Source organism: Bos taurus, chromosome Y (assembly GCF_002263795.3).
Source record: "Bos taurus isolate L1 Dominette 01449 registration number 42190680 breed Hereford chromosome Y, ARS-UCD2.0, whole genome shotgun sequence".
Classification (NCBI taxonomy): Eukaryota; Metazoa; Chordata; class Mammalia; order Artiodactyla; family Bovidae; genus Bos; species Bos taurus.
The window spans coordinates 7,213,151-7,233,504 of NC_082638.1; the positions used below are offsets into that span (position 1 = coordinate 7,213,151).

Consider the following 20,354-nt stretch of genomic DNA (forward strand, 5'->3'; position numbering starts at 1 on the left):
AAAGAAGAAATAACATGAAGATCATATGATTTTATATGTAAAAAATTTCAAAGAGTTTAGAGGAAAAAATTTAAAGACTACTGTACTTAAGATCACAGGATTTAAGTATACACAACAGATTATTTCTATATAGTAGTGATCAATTTATGAATATAAGAAATACCCAGAACATCTATAACTGCTTCAGAAAATATATTTATATTCCTAAGTATAAAACATTGTTACAGGGTTCAGAAGCAGAAGAAGGAACTCAATATTCTAACAAAAAGCAATATGGTTTTCATGGAACAGAAGACTGAAGATAGCAAAAATGTTAAGTCTCACTAAATTGATACACAGGTTTAATATATTTGACAAATCCCAGCAATATTTTCACTGTATCAGACAAAACTGTGCTAAAATTTTACATGTAAAGACAAAGGAACTGCAATATATAATTCTGAATAAAGACAAATACAGTGAGAGGAATCTCTGTGCCTGACTGCAAAATTGATATGTAAACACTAAGCAAAGCTGTAATATTGAGAGGGACAGAGAATGACACAAAACAGAGAACCTAGAAATAGTGCCCTACAAATATACCCAATTGATATTTGATGAAGATGCAAAATTAATCTAATGCAGGCAAGAAGAAAGATACTTTTTCTCGATGGTAGAAGAGCTGAACATACATAGGAAACCAAAAACCAAAACAAGCACACAAAAAAACCTGCATAACAATCAAAATCCCTGCCATCCAACTCTCACAGAATTTAGATCAAATGAATCAGACTTAACTATAAAAATACAAAAATTTCAGAAAACACAATGCAGTAAAAATTCCTTGGGATTTATGTCTAGTAAACAACTCCCTGGCTGACACTGAAAATGTGATCCATTAAAAGGAAAGCAACAGAACGTCATTAGAACAAATTCTGCTACCAAAATACCCTCAGTTCAGATCAGTTCAGTCACTCATTCGTGTCCAACTCTTTGCGATCCCCATGAATCGCAGCACACAGAGGTCTCCCTGTCCATCACCTACTCCCGGAGTTCACTCAAACTCACATCCATCCAGTCGGTGACGCCATCCAGCCATCTGATCCTCTGTCGTCCCCTTCTCCTCCTGCCCTCAATCCCTCCCAGCATCAGAGTCTTTTCCAATGAGTCAAATCTTCGCATGAGGTGGCCAAAGTACTGGAGTTTCAGCTTTACCATCATTCCTTCCAAAGAACACCCAGGACTCATCTCCTTTAGACTGGACTGGTTGGATCTCCTTGCAGTCCAAGGGACTCAAGAGTCTTCTCCAACACCACAGTTCAAACGCATCAATTCTGAGAGCACTCAGCTCTCTTCATAGTTCAACTCACATCCATATATGACTACTGGAAAAACCATAGCCTTGACCAGACGGACCTTTGTTGGCAAAGTAATGTCTCTGCTTTTCAATATGCTGTCTAAGTTGGTCATAACTTTCCTTCCAAGGAGTAAGCGTCTTGTAATCTCATGGCTGCAATCACCATCTACAGTGATTTTGGAGCCCAAAAAAATAAAGTCTGACACTGTTTCCACTGTTTCCCCATCTATTTCCAATGAAGTTTTGGGATCAGATGCCATGATCCTAGTTTTCTGAATGTTGGATTTAAGCCAACTTTTTCACTCTCCACTTTCACTTTCATCAAGAGGCTTTTTAGCTCCTCTTCACTTTCTGCCATAAGGGTGGTGTCATCTGCATATCTGAGGTTATTGATATTTCTCCCGGTGATCTTGATTCCAGCTTCTGCTTCTTCCAGCCCAGTGCTTCTCATGACCTACTCTGCATAGAAGTTAAATAAGCAGGGTGACAATATACAGCCTTGACCTACTGCTTTTCCTATTTGGAACCAGTCTGTTGTTCCACGTCCAGTTCTAATTGTTGCTTCCTGACCTGCATATAGCTTTCCAAGAAGCAGGTCAGGCACTCTGGTATTCCCAACTCTTTCAGAATTTTCCACAGTTTATTGTGATCCACACAGTCAAAGGCTTTGGCATAGTCAATAAATCAGAAATAGATGTTTTTCTAGAACTCTCTTGCTTTTTCCATAATCCAGTGGATGCTGGCAATTCGGGCTCTGGTTCCTCTGCCTTTTGTAAAACCAGGTTGAACATCTGGAAATTCATGGTTTACGTACTGCTGAAGCCAGGCTTGGAGAATTTGAGCATCATTTTACTAGCATGTGAGATGAGTGCAATTGTGCGGTAGGTGGAAGCAGGGTCTGATGCTGTAAAGAGCAATACTGCATAGGAACCTGGAATGTCAGGTCCATGAATCAAGGCAAATTGGAAGAGATCAAAGAGTTGGCAAGAGTGAATGTCGATATTCTAGGAATCAGTGAACTAAAATGGACTGGAATGGGTGAATTTAAATCAGATGAAAATTTTATCTACTACTGCAGGCAGGAATCCCTCAGAAGAAATGGAGTAGCCATCATGGTCAACAAAAGAGCCCAAAATGCAGTACTTGGATGCAGTCTCAAAAACAACAGAATGATCTCTGTTCGTTTTCAAGGCAAACCATTCAATACCACAGTAATCCAAGTCTATGCCCCAACCAGTAACACTGAAGAAGCTGAACGGTTCTATGAAGACCTACAAGACCTTTTAGAACTAACACCCAAAAAAGATGTCCTTTTCATTACAGGGGACTGGAATGCAAAAGTAGGAAGCCAAGAAACAACTGGAGTAACATGCAAATTTGGCCTTGGAATACGGAATGCAGCAGGGCAAAGACTAAGAGAGTTTTGCCAAGAAAATGCACTGGTCACAGCAAACATCCTCCTCCAACAACACAAGAGAGACTCTCCACATGGACATCACCAGATTGTCAACACCGAAATCAGACTGACTATATTCTTTGCAGCCAAAGATGGAGAAGCTTTATACAGTCAGCAAAAACAAGACCAGGAGTTGACTGTGGCTCAGATCATGAAATCCTTATTACCAAATTCAGACTTAAATTGAAGAAAGTAGGGAAAACCACTACACCATTCAGGTATGACCTAAATCAAATCCCTTATGATTATACAGTGGAAGTGAAAAACAGATTTAAGGGCCTAGATCTGATAGATAGAGTGCCTGATGAACTATGGAATGAGGTTCGAGACATTGTACAGGAGACAGGGATCAAGACCATCCCCATTGAAAAGAAATGCAAAAAAGCAAAATGGCTGTCTGGGGAGGCCTTACAGATAGCTGTGAAAGGAAGAGAAGTGGAAAGCAAAGGAGAAAAGGAAAGATATAAGCATCTGAATGCAGAGTTCCAAAGAATAGCAACAAGAGATAAGAAAGCCTTCTTCAGCAATCAATGCAAAGAAATAGAGGAAAACAACAGAATGGGAAAGACTAGAGATCTCTTCAAGAAAATCAGAGATACCAAGGGAACATTTCATGCAAAGATGGGCTTGATGAAGGACAGAAATAGTATGGACCTAACAGAAGCAGAAGATATTCAGAAGAGGTGGAAAGAATACACAGAAGAATTGTACAAAAAAGATCTTCATGACCAAGATAATCACAATGGTGTGATCACTGATATAGAGCCAGACATTCTGGAATGTGAAGTCAAGTGGGCCTTAGAACGCATCACTACGAACAAACCTAGTGGAGGTGATGGAACTCCAGTTGAGCTATTTCAAATCCTGAAAGATGATGTTGTAAAAGTGCTGCACTCAATATGCCAGCAAATTTGGAAAACTCAGTAGTGGCCACAGGACTGGAAAAGGTCAGTTTTCATTCCAATCCCAAAGAAAGGCAATGCCAAAGAATACTCAAACTATCGCACAATTGCACTCATCTCACATTCTAGTAAAGTAATGCTCAAAATTCTCCAAGCCAGGCTTCAGCAATACGTGAACCATGAACTTGCAGATGTTCGAGCTGGTTTTAGAAAAGCCAAAGGAACTGGAGATCAAATTGCCAACATCTGATGGATCATGGAAAAAGCAAGAGACTTTCAGAACATCTATTTCTGCTTTATTGACTATGCCAAAACGTTTGACTGTGTGGATCACAGTAAACTGTGGAAAATTCAAAGAGATGGGAATACTAGACCACCTGACCTGCTTCTTGAGAAATCTGTATGCAGGTCAGGAAGCAACAGTTAGAACTGGACATGGAACAACTGACTGGTTTCAAATAGGAAAAGGAATATGTCAAGACTGTATATTGTCACCCTGCTTATTTAACTTACATGCAGAGTATATCATGAGAAACACTGGACTGGAAGAAGCACAAGCTGGAATCAAGATCACCGGGAGAAATATCAATAACCTCAGATATGAAGATGACACCACCCTTATGGCAGAAAGTGAAGAGGAACTAAAACGCCTCTTGATGAAAGTGAAAGAGTGAAAAAGTTGGCGTAAAGCTCAACATTCAGAAAACGAAGATCATGGCATCCAGTCCCATCACTTGATGGGAAATAGAAGGGGAAACAGTGGAAACAGTGTCAGACTTTATTTTTCTGGGCTCCAAAATCACTGCAGATGGTGAATGCAGCCATAAAATTAAAAGATGCTTACTCCTTGGAAGGAAAGTTATGACCAACCTAGACAGCATATTGAAAAGCAGAGACATTACTTTGCCAACAAAGATCTGTCTAGTCAAGGCTCTGGTCTTTCCTGTGGTCATGTATGCATTTGAGAGTTGGACTCTGAAGAAGGCTGAGTGCCAAGGAATTGATGCTTTTGAACTGTGGTGTTGGAGAAGACTCTTGAGAGTCTCCTGGACTGCAAGGAGATCCAACCAGTCCATTCTGAAGGAGATCATCCCTGGGATTTCTTTGGAAGGAATGATGCTAAAGTTGAAACTCCAGTACTTTGGCCACCTCATGCAAAGAGTTGACTCATTGGAAAAGACTCCGATGCTGGGAGGGATCGGGGCAGGAAGAGAAGGGGATGACAGAGGATGAGATGGCTGGATGGCATCACTGACTCAATGGACATGAGTCTGAATGCACTCCGGGAGTTGGTGATGGACAAGGAGGCCTGGCATGATGTGATTCATGGGGTCGCAAAGAGTTGGACACAACTGAGCGACTAAACTGAACTGAACTTGAGCATTCTTTGGTATTGCCTTTCTTTGGGACTGGAATGAAAACTGACCTTTTCCCGTCCTGTGGCCACTGCTGAGTTTTCCAAATTTGCTGGCATATTGAGTGCAGCACTTCAACAGCATCATCTTTAAGGATCTTAAATAGCTCAACTGGAATTCCATCACCTCTACTATCTTTGTTCGTAGTGTTCTTTGGAAGGAATGATGCTAAAGCTGAAACTCTAGTACTCTGGCCATCTCATGCAAAGAGCTGACTCACTGGAAAAGACTCTGAGGCTGGGAAGGACTGGGGACAGGAGAAGGGGACAAGAGAGAATGACATGGTTGGATGGCATCACCGATTCATTGGACGTGAGTTTGGGTAAACTCCAGGAGTTGCTGATGGACAGGGAGACCTGGGGTGCTGAGGTTCATGGGGTAGAAAGAGTCGGACACGACTGAGAGAATGAACTTAACTGAATTGAAGCTACAACTGCCTATCATAATCTTAGGTAATTTCTTTTAGGAAACTGACAGACTAATGCTCAATTTTTAAGTCATGTTAAAAGACCTGGGAATAGCCAAAATGACCTTAATTTTTTGAGTTAAAAAAAAACTTCTATAAAGCTGCAGTAATCAATGTGGCATAACATATGCATTCATGAAAAATAAAACAAAGCCCAAAATAAATCCTTACAACTATGATCACATGATTTTAAACAATGCCAGGACACTGCCATTAAAAAAAAAAAAGCCTTTTAAACAAACGCTGGAAAATGGAATAAATATATGCAGAACAATGAACTTGGAACTATACCTCACACTACACACAAAATATTATTCAAAACTCATTATAAGCTTAAGATAAAAGCAAAAAACATTTTCAAAAATTCTTGAGACTGCAGATAAAACAATAATTTCTTAAATATGAAACCAAAACTACAAGACCCTTTGCACTTTTTGAATCCTCCCTCCAGTAAATAAATAAACTGATCTTCATCAAAATTTAATAACTCTTATCAGAAATGGGTAAATCTTTAGAGAAAGAAAGTAGACTGCTGGTTTCCAGGGTAAAGGCGGAAGAGCAGAAAGAGAAATAACAGGACTGATGAGTATGTTTTGTATTCTGACACCATGAATGTACAAAATCTCACTGAATGATACACTTTAAAAATGGGGCTTTAAAACATTTCATTTAATATAAAATTCACCTGGACAAAAAAAAACTTTGTGTCACAAAAAGGACATCAAGAAAGCAAACAACTATCAAAAAGATAATATTTGCAAATCATAATATGAGACTCTGTATACAATGTACAAGGAACTCATAAATCAAAGAGACAAATATATGATTTAAAAGGGAATTTATTAAAGATGATGGAGAAATGACCACTAAATGCCTAAGAAGATGCCTAATATCAGACATCAAGAAACATACAAATCAGAACCACTGGGATAATACTTACCTACACTAGTATGATAAATATAATAAAGACATACGAACTAACCATACAGTTCATGTGTTTGGCTACGGAGTTAGAAAAAAAAATGCTAATAAAACTGAGAAATACTGTTAAAACACTGACAAGAATCAAGCATCATATATACAAAGAAACTCTTGCTGCTGCTGCTAAGTCACTTCAGTCATGTCCGACTCTGTGCGACCCCACAGACGGCAGCCCACCAGGCTTCCACATCCCTGGGATTCTCCAGGCAAGAACACTGGAGTGGGTTGCCATTTCCTTCTCCAATGAAAGAAAGTTAAAAATGAAAGTGAGGTTGCTCAGTCGTGTCAGACTCTTCGTGACTCTGGACTGCAGCCTACCAGGCTCCTCGGTCCATGGGATTTTCCAGGCAAGAGTACTGGAGTGGGATGTCATTGCCTTCTCCAAAGAAACTCTTACAAGTCAAAAAAAAAAAAAGGTAACAATCAAACAGGAGAAGCAAACAGGTCATGTAAAAATATCTTCAGTCTTATTATCAACTAAGAAAATCTATGAAGACTAGTGCTTCAATGAGAAAGAATTTCAAAATTACGAAGACTGTGAAAAAGTACCAATTCTGTAACCACAGGACTGCAAATCAGTACAAATACACAGTAGACAAAAACTAAGAATTCCAGTAAGGAGTAACTATTTTAACTGAGGATATGTCAGGATCATTTAGTTACAAACTATAAAGAACTGCTAACAGACCCATACTCCATGCTTCCTTTAAGGCATTTTTAGTAACATCTTTAAGATCCTGTGTGAGAGACAGCAGAGACACAGATGTACAGAACAGTCTTCTGGACTCTGTGGGAGAAGGCGAAGGTGGGATGATTTGGGAGAATTGTATTAAAACATGTATATTATCATATGTGAAACCAATCGCCAGTCCAGGTTCAATGCATCATACCAGATGCTTGGGGCTGGTGCACTGGGATGACCCTGAGCAATAGGATGGGGAGGGAGGTAGGAGAGGGGGTTCAGGATGGGGAACACATGTACACCTGTGGCAGATTCATGTCAATGTATGGCAAAACCAATACAATATTGTAAAGTAATTAGCCTCCAATTAAAATAAATAAATTTATGTTTAAAAAAAGAGAAAAAACACAATGAAACACTATATGAATTATCAGTTTATCAACCCCTCAAAAACTAATGTTTCTTACTGAATAACAGATGTTCAATGAACACCTGGAAAGCCAAAGTAGCAATGCACTTTGGAATTGTGCATTAATGGAATAATGGAATACTACATGATGGAATTACTATAATTAAGAGTCAGACCATCTTAAAAATCTTTGAATTCAAAGGAGACCTGATGCCATCCATTCTTATGTCATCATGGCTAGTATTTCCAACATAAATATTTCAGAAGTTTTCTCTGAAATTAAGTTTCAGAGTATTTACAACTTCCCAATGCTTATTTTATGTTCAATGGTAAATCACTTCAATGGATTTTTTAAAAATATGTACAGAAGATTTCTTCACATTAGTGGATTCATTCATTAACAGCTCTAAATGTATTAATTTCACTGACATGTGGCATTCTACTATTAGGTTAGACCACATCTGATTTATCCTTTTACTATTCATAACATGTGAGTCTTCCAACTTGGAATAAACAGAAATAATTCAAATAAAGACATTAGTAAACACGTATTGTGGTATACGTATGATTAGTTTCTCCAGAGAATACATTCATGAATAAAAAAGCTGCATTGTAGGACACAAGAACCTACATTTTAACAGATAATGCCACATTGTTTTCTCAAGACGTTGTACCAACTTAAGGTGTCACCTAAATGAAAGTTATTTTCAGTAAGAAATCCTTTAATTTTAAGGAATATGGTTACTAGAATATTCATTCAGGAACAATAAAATATGATTTTAAGCTCTTGATCCATAAATCCTCAATTTTAACACCTATAAAGAAACACTGTTTCAAGTGCCCAAATATCCCAATGTAGATATATGAGTCTCTAGAACTTCTTTCTAAATCTCATTCCTATTTCCCTGTATACATCAGCCCAGAGCCAAACTGCTTTAGTGTCTTATTTGTTTCCACATTTGGTTCATGTTTCACTTTGCACTGTAACAGATAATATTTTCCTACATTTCTGTAATTTATATTAACCTAGAATAAAATCAGGACTTTCCTGGAGACTCAGGGAATGGGAATCCACCTGCTAACAAAGGGAACATGGGTTCAATCCTTGGTCTGGGAGGATTCCCCACACCCAAAAGCCTCAACTACCCAAATAAACACTCTAGCACCCACAAGCCTGAGGGCTGTGGAACCTGGAGCCCATGCTCCACAATAAGACAAGTTATCAATAAGAAGCCCATGCAAGACACAGTGCAGCCAACAAACAAAAAACCCACCCTGGATGAAGATTAAAAAATTTTGAAAGAAAAAAGGCAAAATCAGTAATTGGCAGAGGAAACTAAAAGAAAAATAGCTATTTCTGTATTTGTGAAGAAAATTATTATAATAAAAACTTAAATTCTTACTGCAACACATAACAAACTAATTCTTTCTCAGAGATTCCTTAATGAAATTTGTTAGTAAGTATACTGGTCAACATGAAAGACATCTAATTAAATCTACTTTGAAAATGGTACAACTTTACTGTTTGAATTTCTACCTTAAAGCAATCAAAAAGATGATCAAGTTGTTCAGCAGAAAAATCCCAAGCCAACTTTGCCAGAAGGTCATGTACATTCTTTACAATGGCTTCGTGTTTCCCTGCCTGGTGAAAAAAACAAAATAATAGTATTATTCATTTATGATATAAATAAAATCAAAGTCATATCACACAAATATGAACAGAAACAGGAAATAACTCTACTGTGTCAAACTCTATTAGTTGGTAAAATATTTCTAATTGCTTAATCTAGAGATATAAATTAAATTCCAAATACTCTAAATGCTTTAAAGCTGACATTTATATAAATTAAATTTTATACTCAATTTTGTGATAATAAGCTCCAGGAATTCATAGGAAAGTTTATGACAGAATTTTTCAAAATAAAATTAAGAAAAAATAAGGCAAAATAATGGAGTCTTTCCAAATTGTCTCTCAAAATTTAAACTTAAGTGCTTAACAATGGCAAATGAACATTTTGTTGGGTTCTCTTTAAAATAAGCTTTGTAATCCAGAACTTACTAGTACTTACCACATAACCAATCAATAACACTTGCCATGGGTAACTGAATTAATAATTCAGGAACCAAAAATATATTTATCCTCATGGAAATAATTCAGAAACCAAAAATGTATTTATCCTCACATTAAGTTTAAATGTTCCAGGATTTTCCTGGTGGTCCAGTGGTTAAGAATACACTTATCAATTTAGATTCAATTCCTGATTCAGGAAGATCCCAAAGCCATGGGGTAATTAAGCCTGTGGGGCCACAATTACTGGCACCACATGCTGCAACTACTGAAGCCCAGGTGCCTACAGCCTGTGCTCCACAACGAGATAATACACTGCAATGAGAAACCCACTCACAGGAACAAGAGAATAGCCTCCACTCAAAAACTAGAGAAAGTTTGCACAGCAAAGAAGACCCAGTGCAGCCAAAAAAAAAGAAAAAAGTTTTAATGTTCTATTATAATCCTAAGTTTTTAGAAGTAACATAGTGATACCACTCTTTTACCTTTTTTTTACATAATTCAGAGAAAATGTGAAATCTATAACTTATAAACCTCAAACACGGAAGATATAATTGTAAATCTATGCATTATATATAATTGTTATATAATGTACAATTACACCCTTTATGAGAGGGTGTCATAATGGGAGAAATTTATTTTTAAAATATTCTTGGCTAAAAAAAATTCTTTTAATTTTCAATAAAAATATTCTTGACAAGATTCCTGTTTATATCAAGAAACTCACAATACCATTACATAATGAGTACCACAAAATACTTAATTTTTAGTATCCTGCTTATAAAAAATAAAACAGCATCTTAAATTCCTTACCTGTGCTGCCCAGATATTATCAAGATCTTGTAACGTAAGAGCTTTTTCTTTAATCACAAAACGAAGAATCTTCTCTAGCTTTTCTACATACTGAGGTTGATGAAGACTATCTCGCAAGACTATGGATAAGATATTGTTCTGCTGTATCCATTCCTAAATATAATACAAAATTTTATTTCAAAACAGGAAGAAGCATTTTTTTAAAAGTGAAATAGGGAAAGGCAGTTGGAAAAGGTGATCAAAAGAATCACAGTTGTTAGATAAACAACTACTGGGGATATAATGGACAACAGTGATGATGACTAGAGTTAACACCACTGTAGAGTCTACTTGGAAGTTAAGAAATGAGATCATGTGTCTCATCAAAAGGACAAAAAAATTTTGTTTAAGCAACAGTGGATGCCAATTATATTTGTTATAACCACTTGATAATATGTTAAGAAAGTCATTATACTGTACACAGTAAACTTACACACAGTGCCATTTGTCAGAAGGGTGTGTTCATTATTAAAGGACAGAAATAGTAAGGACCTAACAGAAGCAGAAAAGATTAGGAAGAGGTACGGTAACCCTTGTAAGAGTGATGCTCTGCACCCTGAAGCCCCCAGTGTAAATGGGGCTGTGTATGCCAGCCTCCCACCTGTGTCTCTCTATTAAGTAACTTGATTCTGGAGTAGACAAATAAAGTTATTAAAAAAAAAAAAGAGGTGGCAAAGAATACACAAAACTATACAAAACAGATCATCATGACCCAGATAACCACAATAACGTGATCATTCACCTAGAGTCAGACTTCCTAGAGTAAAGTCAAGTGGGCCTCAGGAAATATTACTATGAACAAAGACAGTGGAGGTGATGGAATATCAGCTGAGCTATTTCAAATCCTATAAGATCATGCTGTTAAAGTGCTGCACACAATATGCCAGCAAATTTGGAAAACTCAGCAGTGATAACAGGAGTGGAAAAGGTCAGTTTCCAATCCCAAAGAAAGGCAATGCCAAATAATGTTCACACTATCACACAACTGCGCTCAATTCAACACTACCAATATAATGCGCAAAATCCTTCAAGCTACGCTTCATCAGTACATGAACTGAGAACTGTGAGATGTACCAGCTGGATTTCGAAAAGGAAGAGGAATCACATATCAAACTGCTAACATCCACTGAATCCCAGAAAACACAAGGGAATTCCAAGAAAATATCTACTTTTGCTTCACTGACTTTGCTAAATCTTTTGATTGTGTGAAACACGACGAACTAGAAAATTCTTAGAGATGGGAATACCAGAACAGCTCACATATCCCATGAGAAATCTGTATGCAGGGCAAGAAGTAACAGTTACAATCAGACATGAAACAGATTGATTCAAAACTGGGAAAGGAGTAGGTCAAGGCTGTATACTGTCACCCTGTTTATTTAACTTATATGCAGAATACATCATAAGAAATGTCAGATTGGATGAAACACAAGTTGAAATCAAGACTGATGGGAGAAATATCAACAACCTCAGATACACAGATGACACCACCCTAATGGCAAAAAGTAGAGTAACTCAAAAGACTCACGGGAAAAGCTGCCTTAAAACAACATGCAAAAACCTACAATCATGGCATCCAGTCCCACTTCATAGCAAATAGATGGGGGAAAAATGGAAACAGTGACTGATTTTATTTTCCTGGGCTCCAAAATCACTGCAGATGGAGACCACAGCCACAAAATTAAAAGACACTTATTCCTTGGAAGAAAAGCTATGACAAATCTACACAACACATGAAAAAGCAGAAACATCCCTTTGCCAACAAAGGTCCATACAAAGCCATGGTTTTTCCAGCAGGTCATGTACAGATGTGAGAGTTGGACCATTCATTCAGAAACCTGAGTGCTGAAGAATTAATGATTTCAAACTGTGGTGTTGGAGAGTTTGAGAGACCCTAGGAACAGCAAAGAGATCAAACCAGTCAATTCTAAAATAAATCAACCCTGAATACACATTGGAAGGACTGATGTTGAACCTGAAGCTCCAATATCCTGGCCACCTGATGCAAAGAGCTGACTTACTAGAAAAGACACTGATGCTGGAAAAGATTGAAGACAAAAGGAGAAGGGGACAACAGAGAATAAGATGGCTAGATGGCATCACCAACTCAATGGACATGAATTTGAGCAAACTCAGGAAAACAGTGAAGGACAGGGGAGCCTGGGGTGCTGCAGTCCATGTGTTTTAAAGTCGGACATGACTTAGTGACTAAATGACAGCAGTAATTTAGTATTACAATAATTCTATAGGATCCAGTTTTAAACATAAGCATTCCCAGAGATGTGCTAAATATACAATTATATCTAATTAATGTAATGTGTTGTTATTTAATATAAATTCATAAAAAACTATAATACATAAAAGCAGAAAATCTACTTTTCTAATATACAGAAAATGTTCCTAAAAATACAAGAGAGAAAACACTTTTCAACTGTCTTGGGAGAGCAGTAAATATTGTATTTACAATCTGCCTTAGATTATTTTACAAATAAATCAAAAAGGCTACATAGCAATGACAAATTGCTACAAAAGTTTTTGAACACTTAGTTTCTTCATCTCTCAAAAACTGGTAACAAGCCTACCAGACAATATTTTGAGTACTCAATGCTCAACATCCCAAGGCAAGCAAATTGCATATAGGAATGCTGACCCCCCAACACTGAATTTGAACCTGGCTCTAGGTTATATACACCTCTCAATATCAACCAAATGCCTTCAAATTACCTATTATCACATTTTTATTATTTCCACAAGAAAAAATGAAGATTCTTTTAAGGTAGAGGTTATTCTTTACAGATATACACATCCAATGCTGGCACAGAATACACACTCAAAAAATATTACTGAGTAATTTATCATTACAACTTACTAGATACTACTCACTTTACCCAAAAATGTATACAAGTATCTATGGTGTATCAATGTCAAGATGATGTTGAAATAGGTATTTTAAAAACAAAGTTCATAAAAATCATGCTACTCGTCAAAATTTTATTCTTTTAATTATCATCTGTTTTTTAAAACTTCTAAACTGAACTGGCAAATTATCACACCACACCAATTCATTACTAGATCTAGATTCCATATCTACCAATCCCTTCTAAAGATCATCTTTATTCACTTCATTTCAACCAACACATCAAACTATACTTGCATCATAAGTTAGCCTACCACTCCTAACAATGAATCATTTGCTATTACTACTATAAACAAGAGTTTTAGTATTTAATAGTCCATAATTAAGTCAATCTCCTAATATCAGAGTTAATTTTGTTGTTGTGACTTCTAACATTAACAGGTGCTAATTTTCCATAAGCAGATTTTTATTCACAAAAGAAGCAAAGGGACTTACTGCCATTCTCTCAGCTGTCAGCCATTCTTCCTCTTCAGGATTACCATGCCGATGAGTATAATATGATACACTAGAAATCACCTTGTTAATTTCATTCAGGGCATTCATCTTCCCATTAAAAGAAGAAATTTGCAACAATCTACGAGAAAAATTTGGATTGAGTATCATGTACGAAACAAAGCAAGTAATTATTTACAGAGGGAGATATCTTACCTGAGTATCATTTTCAACCTAAAAATTTCTAAATTTTTTACAGTTTCTTCTTGGTCTGGAATCCTTGAAGCTAAATTCTTCAGAGACTTAATAATCATTGAAAGGGCATCATTTTTAGTTTCATTCTTTGCTTCTTTTTTCAGCTCTTCATCAGTTAAATTTTCTAAAAATTGTGGAACTATTTCTATAATTGGAATAAAGTACTTTCTCACTGTATGTTGATTGAGAAACTCATAGCATTGTCCAAATGGTCTGAAATAAGAAAACATTATTTCTGAAATATCTCAGACTTTTACAAAAACTTAAATCCTGAACTAATTTCAACCCTTAAAATTTTTTAACAGTTTAAAATGAGAAAAAAACCAGAGTAGAAAATGGAAACAATTATTTTCAAGGTATTAAACTACATTTCTATAGTACAATGAATATTAATTTTTCAAAATAACTTACTTAATAAGAGCTGCAATTATTTGAACATTTAATGCTGATCCATTAATAAAACGATCATGCAAAATCTGGAACCCATTTAATATGCCAAATTTATTGATGAGATCCACTAGCCAACCCTGCAATACAAATGATGAGTTGTTTAAGAAAAATGTTAGAAGTTACTATTAGAAATAGCTTTGTTTGAAATAAGTCATAAATAGGACATAGTTGTATTTCAAAAGAACACAAACTATTTCTGTGAAACGGTCACAGATATATTTCAGAGATCTGTTCTCTGTATAGCTTGAGCCAAAAGCAGCACGGGTTTAATTTACAAAGTAGTTCCTAATTCATGGCTGGTATTTGTTTACATCCCATAGGTCTGGTAAAGAGAAATTTAGACTGCCAAAACACACTAATGAAACTGTCTGAAGCCAAAGACAAGGAGATAGAAAAGAGAAAATAGTAACTCGTCACACATAAGAGATCCTCACTGCTTTAAGAAATCCTATCATCAGATGCTTGCTCAACAGAATCAAATCTACAATTAGTAAGGATATTAAATGTATGAGGCCAATATTAGTGTGACACTTGGTCAAAGCTAAGCAGACTGTAAGGAAACTGCCCTCAATGATACACTAGCAATCAAATTTATCATATTAAATACATGACATACACAAATCAGGGCAATGCAAACAAAAAAATCCACAATCATGCAGAAAGTTAATTAGACAAAATTCAACACCTTCAACATGACAAAAACACGCAACAAAGTAAAAATACAAGGAAACTGCCTCAGCATAATAAGGGCCACATAAAAACCCAGAGTAAAGATGAAACTCAATGGTGAAATACTGAAAGCTTTTCCTCCAAGTTCTGGAACGAACAGGAATGTTTGTTTTCATTAAACCTGTTCAACATATCACTGAAGTCCTAGCCACAGACATTAACCAAGAAAAAGAAATGAGGGACATCCAAAATTGCTAAGAAAACAGTGAAACTAATTAGCTAACTCTACAAAGAGACTGCATGTCATTTTATAGGGATTCTGAATTGTTTTGCTTTAATTTTATACTCTATTTTAATAAGCATGACAGCGTACATATGCACACTAAAGATATGTCCTGCAGTTTCTAATGTTAATGTTTTCCATATATTTAAGCATTAATTAAAATAAATATAGTAAATAGCCTTTGAGACAGTAAAAGGCCATTAAGGTAATGCTTAAGCCACTAAGACATGAGAATAGACATATATAAAAGTCCCTAAGAGCCGACTTCCCTAACCAGGTCTACTGGTTCTGTGCTTTTGCCTGTTTTTCTTATCTCTGCTGCTGTTGCTGCTAAGTCGCCTCAGTCGTGTCCGACTCTGTGTGACCCCATGGACTGCAGCCTACCAGGCTTCAGTCCATGGGATTCTCCAGGCAAGAACACTGGGGTGGGTTGCCATTTCCTTCTCCAATGCATGAAAGTGGAAAGTGAAAGTGAAGTCACTCAGCTGTGTCTGACTCTTAGCGACCCCATGGACTGCAGTCGTACCAGGCTCCTCCAACCATGGGATTTTCCAGGCAACAGTACTGGAGTGGGGCTCTACTGACATATAATTAACTCCTGTTTTTTCCCAACCTGTCTCCTTGAAACTGGTTATAATTTGGGTTAATATAAAGGAAATGATATATTCCCTATAAAATAAGGACAAATTAAAAAATTATTTACTTGACTCAAAAGTCAGATGCTCATCATAACATTTTCTAAGAAACTGAATGCATTGTTTAAAAAAAAGTATGAAAGCAAAATAATAGAACCCAGAAAATCAGTGTTAACATAGTCTTTGCATAAATGTTTTCTGTTGTTAAATATATATTAAGTACAAAATATATGTAGTAAGTACAAACAAGGTAATGGTTAATGTTCATTATTTATACTAATTATTTATGTTCTCTAAAGCAGAAAGCACTGAACCACTGCTATGAGGGGAAACATAGATTAGATTCCTATGAGCATCTTATCAACAAACAAATATAAATTAAGCTTTGTTCAAGCATAAAATTACATTTAGTATGGCTGGTCATGAGTTCAACAGTAATAACTCAATAATTCACATTAAATAATGTGTCTTTAATCAGAAACCTACATATAACAAAACAAAACTAAGGAGATTAATGCCCCTGGAGTTCTAAGATAAAACAGCACAATTTTAATATTTAATTTTGAAATTAACAAACCAACACACTTTTGGTGATCGAGGATCTGAGGAATGAGCGAATAATTCATCTTCAGGTGACTGAGCACTTGTGGAAACTGATTCACAAGGACGTGTACCATTGTAGACATGAAATTTGCAATGAGGATTTAAGGCCATGGCGAGAAGTTCTAGAAGTGGAAACCAGTCTTGGGACAACTTGGCCACACAAAGTTCCACTAGGCGATGAGTATTGTTAATAATGCATCTCTGTTTATATTGGGGGTGGAAGAATTGATTTACAAAGAGAAAACAGAAATTTCAAACACAGAAAGATTAGAATCTTGTTAACGATCTCACAACATTTTCTACACTGATGATATGACTTTTAGTCCATTTTACAAATACTGAGATCAAACTGACATATCAGTAAAATAAATTCATAGTTATTTACTTCATAATTGTATTTTACCCATTTCAAAAGCTATTTCAGAAGGGTTACAAATGACCTAGAGGTTGTCTATTTTTGCTCCATGTGCACAGGAAACAATTTATACTTTTCTTTTTTTGGAGTTCATACTCTATAGTCAGTAATTCCAAAATCCAAATATTTTAAGTCATGTAAATTAACAGATATAAAGACATGTAATCTAAGTCTCAATTAAAAAGTCAAAGATCATTTCCAACATGTATACTTCTATAACTAAAAATTCACATGTCAAATCAGAAAATTTGATTTATAATTATGCCACAATCATTTCTGCAAAATTCTCCAAGTTCTGCTTTCCAGGTTGAAGTCCACAAAAAGTATATTTACTTCACAACTTTTGATTAATTTCATTTCAAAAATGAACAGAGGTTTGGACTAATTATAATTACAGTGTTTCAATGCTTCTACTAAGATGCAAACCTTTAACACTTTCAAAATCTCTGGAATACCAAGGTACGTATCTTTAAAAGTAACAGTAGCAAGAATTACTTTTGTTCCATACTGAAGATACTGCCTTAAGAATTTGTGTTTCCTGATGCCAGTCACTTCAATACATGACCAATCTGAAAAAACTTCAAATTCCTTTTGAGTTGTTTTATTAAAAGTGAATTTGAATTCAAATCACAAACTTACAGGAGTACTAGTTATTCAAATTTCCAGTGAAGACTTTCTCTCTACTAACCGCAAAAGTAAAATTGTGCAAGATGCCATGACTGTCACTTCTGCTATAGTTTATCAGCTACATATACAATGAAATCTCACACACCTTTTGCTATCCAACTATACTGGGGGTCTCTTATTATATTCCCCATCTGGAGCATTTTTCATTCTTACTAGTACATAAATTAGAAGGATTCTTCCCATCAACCAACAAACATTTGATGAAATACAGTATCTTGCATAAAGTCACAGGCACAGGGGGTCCAGGTAACAGATGAAACCAAGTTTACACATCTCAAAATGTCAAGCTCATTCTTAAAGACCTTTAAGGGTATTAAATATATCAGTAGACCTGATACATTATTCACAGTAATGTTTTCCAGAGAAAACCCCACAGGGACCACCATGTAAACAAGACCTCAGTCTCCAATATAAAGGATGAGACTCACATGAATTTCAAACTTCCAGCCACTCACTGCTTCATCCATAAGAATTTTAGTGAAAGATATTGTTAGCCCATCTCGGAAAAAACGTTGACATGCCTCACTTTTAACATCAAGACCTAAGAAAAGGTCAAACATTAAACTAAGCATGACACAAAGTAAATACATTGTTATAAACTATTTTAGTTTCAACTGAAAAATAGTATTGTAGCTTTTGAAACAAAACACTGAATTACTGAAAGAGGTTAAAAGGTAACTTGCTGCTGCTACTGCTGCTAAGTCGCTTCAGTCCTGTCAGACTCTGTGAGACCCCATAGAGGGCAGGCCACCAGGCTCCACAGTCCCTGGGATTCTCCAGGCAAGAACACTGGAGTGGGTTGCCATTTCCTTCTCCAATGAATGAAAATGAAAAGTGAAAGTAAAGTCCCTCAGTCGTGTCCAACTCTTAGCGACCATGGACTGCAGCCTACCAGGCTCCTCCATCCATGGGATTCTCCAGGCAAGAGTACTGGAGTGGGATGCCATTTCCTTCTCCAAAAGATAACTTATTTACATTAAAAACATGCAACTGAAAAATAAAGTATTAATAAACTCAATAAACTTCAGAAACACTGAGCTGTATTAAACTACATCAAATTAATGAATGTAAAACTACATCAAATTAATCAAAGTGCTCTGAAATACAATACTACACTTTGTTAAAACAAAGAACAGTTACTAGGTAGATATGGTATACAACCACTCCATTCACTTACTGAAAATATAGCTCAGAACTTTTAAATAGTAATCACTTAAAATTTTCATTTGGCTGTAAACTATCTGTTTATAATCAAATTGAAAAGGTGAATCCTGTCTTATACTTCTAATTTAGTTCTTTTGCGTTCTGATATCTAAAGCATCTTCTTTTTTAACTTCATGTGATTTTATAGAACAAACTTACATGCTTCCATCACCAGAATAAGACTTGTAATTCTTCACAACCCAGAAAGATTGAATTAACACAATAAAGTATACTGTGGTTTTGATTACTTATTGATAAATTAATGTCAGTTAAACCAGGATTTCCCACAAAAATGTAGACTTCGCTTCACAGTAACTATGATCCCAGAAAAAAAGAGAAGAAAAAAATGAATGCTACTAAACAAAATAGCATTTCCAGTTTTTATTTATCTAGGACCTAGAACAAATAAGCCCTTCAATAAATAAATACAATGCAAACTAACCACACTGTTGATAAAAAGTGAGAAACATTTTTTATACAGTAAGATATTTTCACAGACATTAGAATATGTTTGTAAAATATTTTTTAAAAATGCATTAAATGTTTAGGATAGCTGCTGTGAAGGTAAAATTATCACTTTTGTCATGGAGTCAGAAAGATTTCCCAAGGTACCACAGATGTTAAAAATAGGCCTAAAAACATTATACTTAGTAAATATATCTCTGAATAGTTAATTTCAAATCTTCATTGGATGACCCAGAAACGTAATGCTACTATACTTTGTTTTAGCCTTAAAGGCTGTAACTAAGTAGAATATACAAGAACTCATCTGCTATAAGAACTCAGCTATTGTTTTTGAACAAACTCACTGAAACATAATGAATTGCGACAGAAAATTTTTATATATGGGTTAAGAGATTGTGTTAATTGCTTGAAAACAAACACATACACACTTAGGCAATCTTTATTTCTCAAGACCTTTTTTCTTTCTCAGAAAAAACTGTGTGTTTAAACAAAAGTCAAATATACTATTCTTGACAGTTTATTACAAAAACAATAACAGATGGGTTTTCCATTAGCATCTCCTTTGCTTTCACAGGCTTTTTTACTAAATGACTCAAAATGCAAAGTAAAATAAACTATACTGAATTTATTTGCAAATTTAACGTATTTCTCCAATATTAATGGCTTAGGTACAAAACAAAGTCCACAAAAATAACTGAAGCCACATGGCCTTATAGTACTTTTAAATTATAAAATATACTGTAACGTATGCTCTTCCACAGGCTTCCCCGGTT

General features: G+C 35.7%; 1 protein-coding gene across 2 annotated transcripts in view; it reads right to left on the bottom strand.

Moving 5' to 3' along the window:
• USP9Y (ubiquitin specific peptidase 9, Y-linked) overlaps positions 1–20,354 on the bottom strand; it is a 127,141-nt gene that overhangs the window by 93,067 nt on the left and 13,720 nt on the right. For both annotated transcript variants that reach the window (XM_059883965.1, NM_001145509.2), the window contains exons 4-10: positions 18,342–18,454; positions 16,794–17,012; positions 14,583–14,698; positions 14,133–14,384; positions 13,920–14,058; positions 10,529–10,681; positions 9,185–9,289 (exon numbers count right to left, since the gene is read on the bottom strand). In XM_059883965.1, coding sequence (XP_059739948.1) covers positions 9,185–9,289; positions 10,529–10,681; positions 13,920–14,058; positions 14,133–14,384; positions 14,583–14,698; positions 16,794–17,012; positions 18,342–18,454 — 1,097 coding nt within the window. The remainder of the gene's footprint in view (positions 1–9,184; positions 9,290–10,528; positions 10,682–13,919; positions 14,059–14,132; positions 14,385–14,582; positions 14,699–16,793; positions 17,013–18,341; positions 18,455–20,354) is intronic.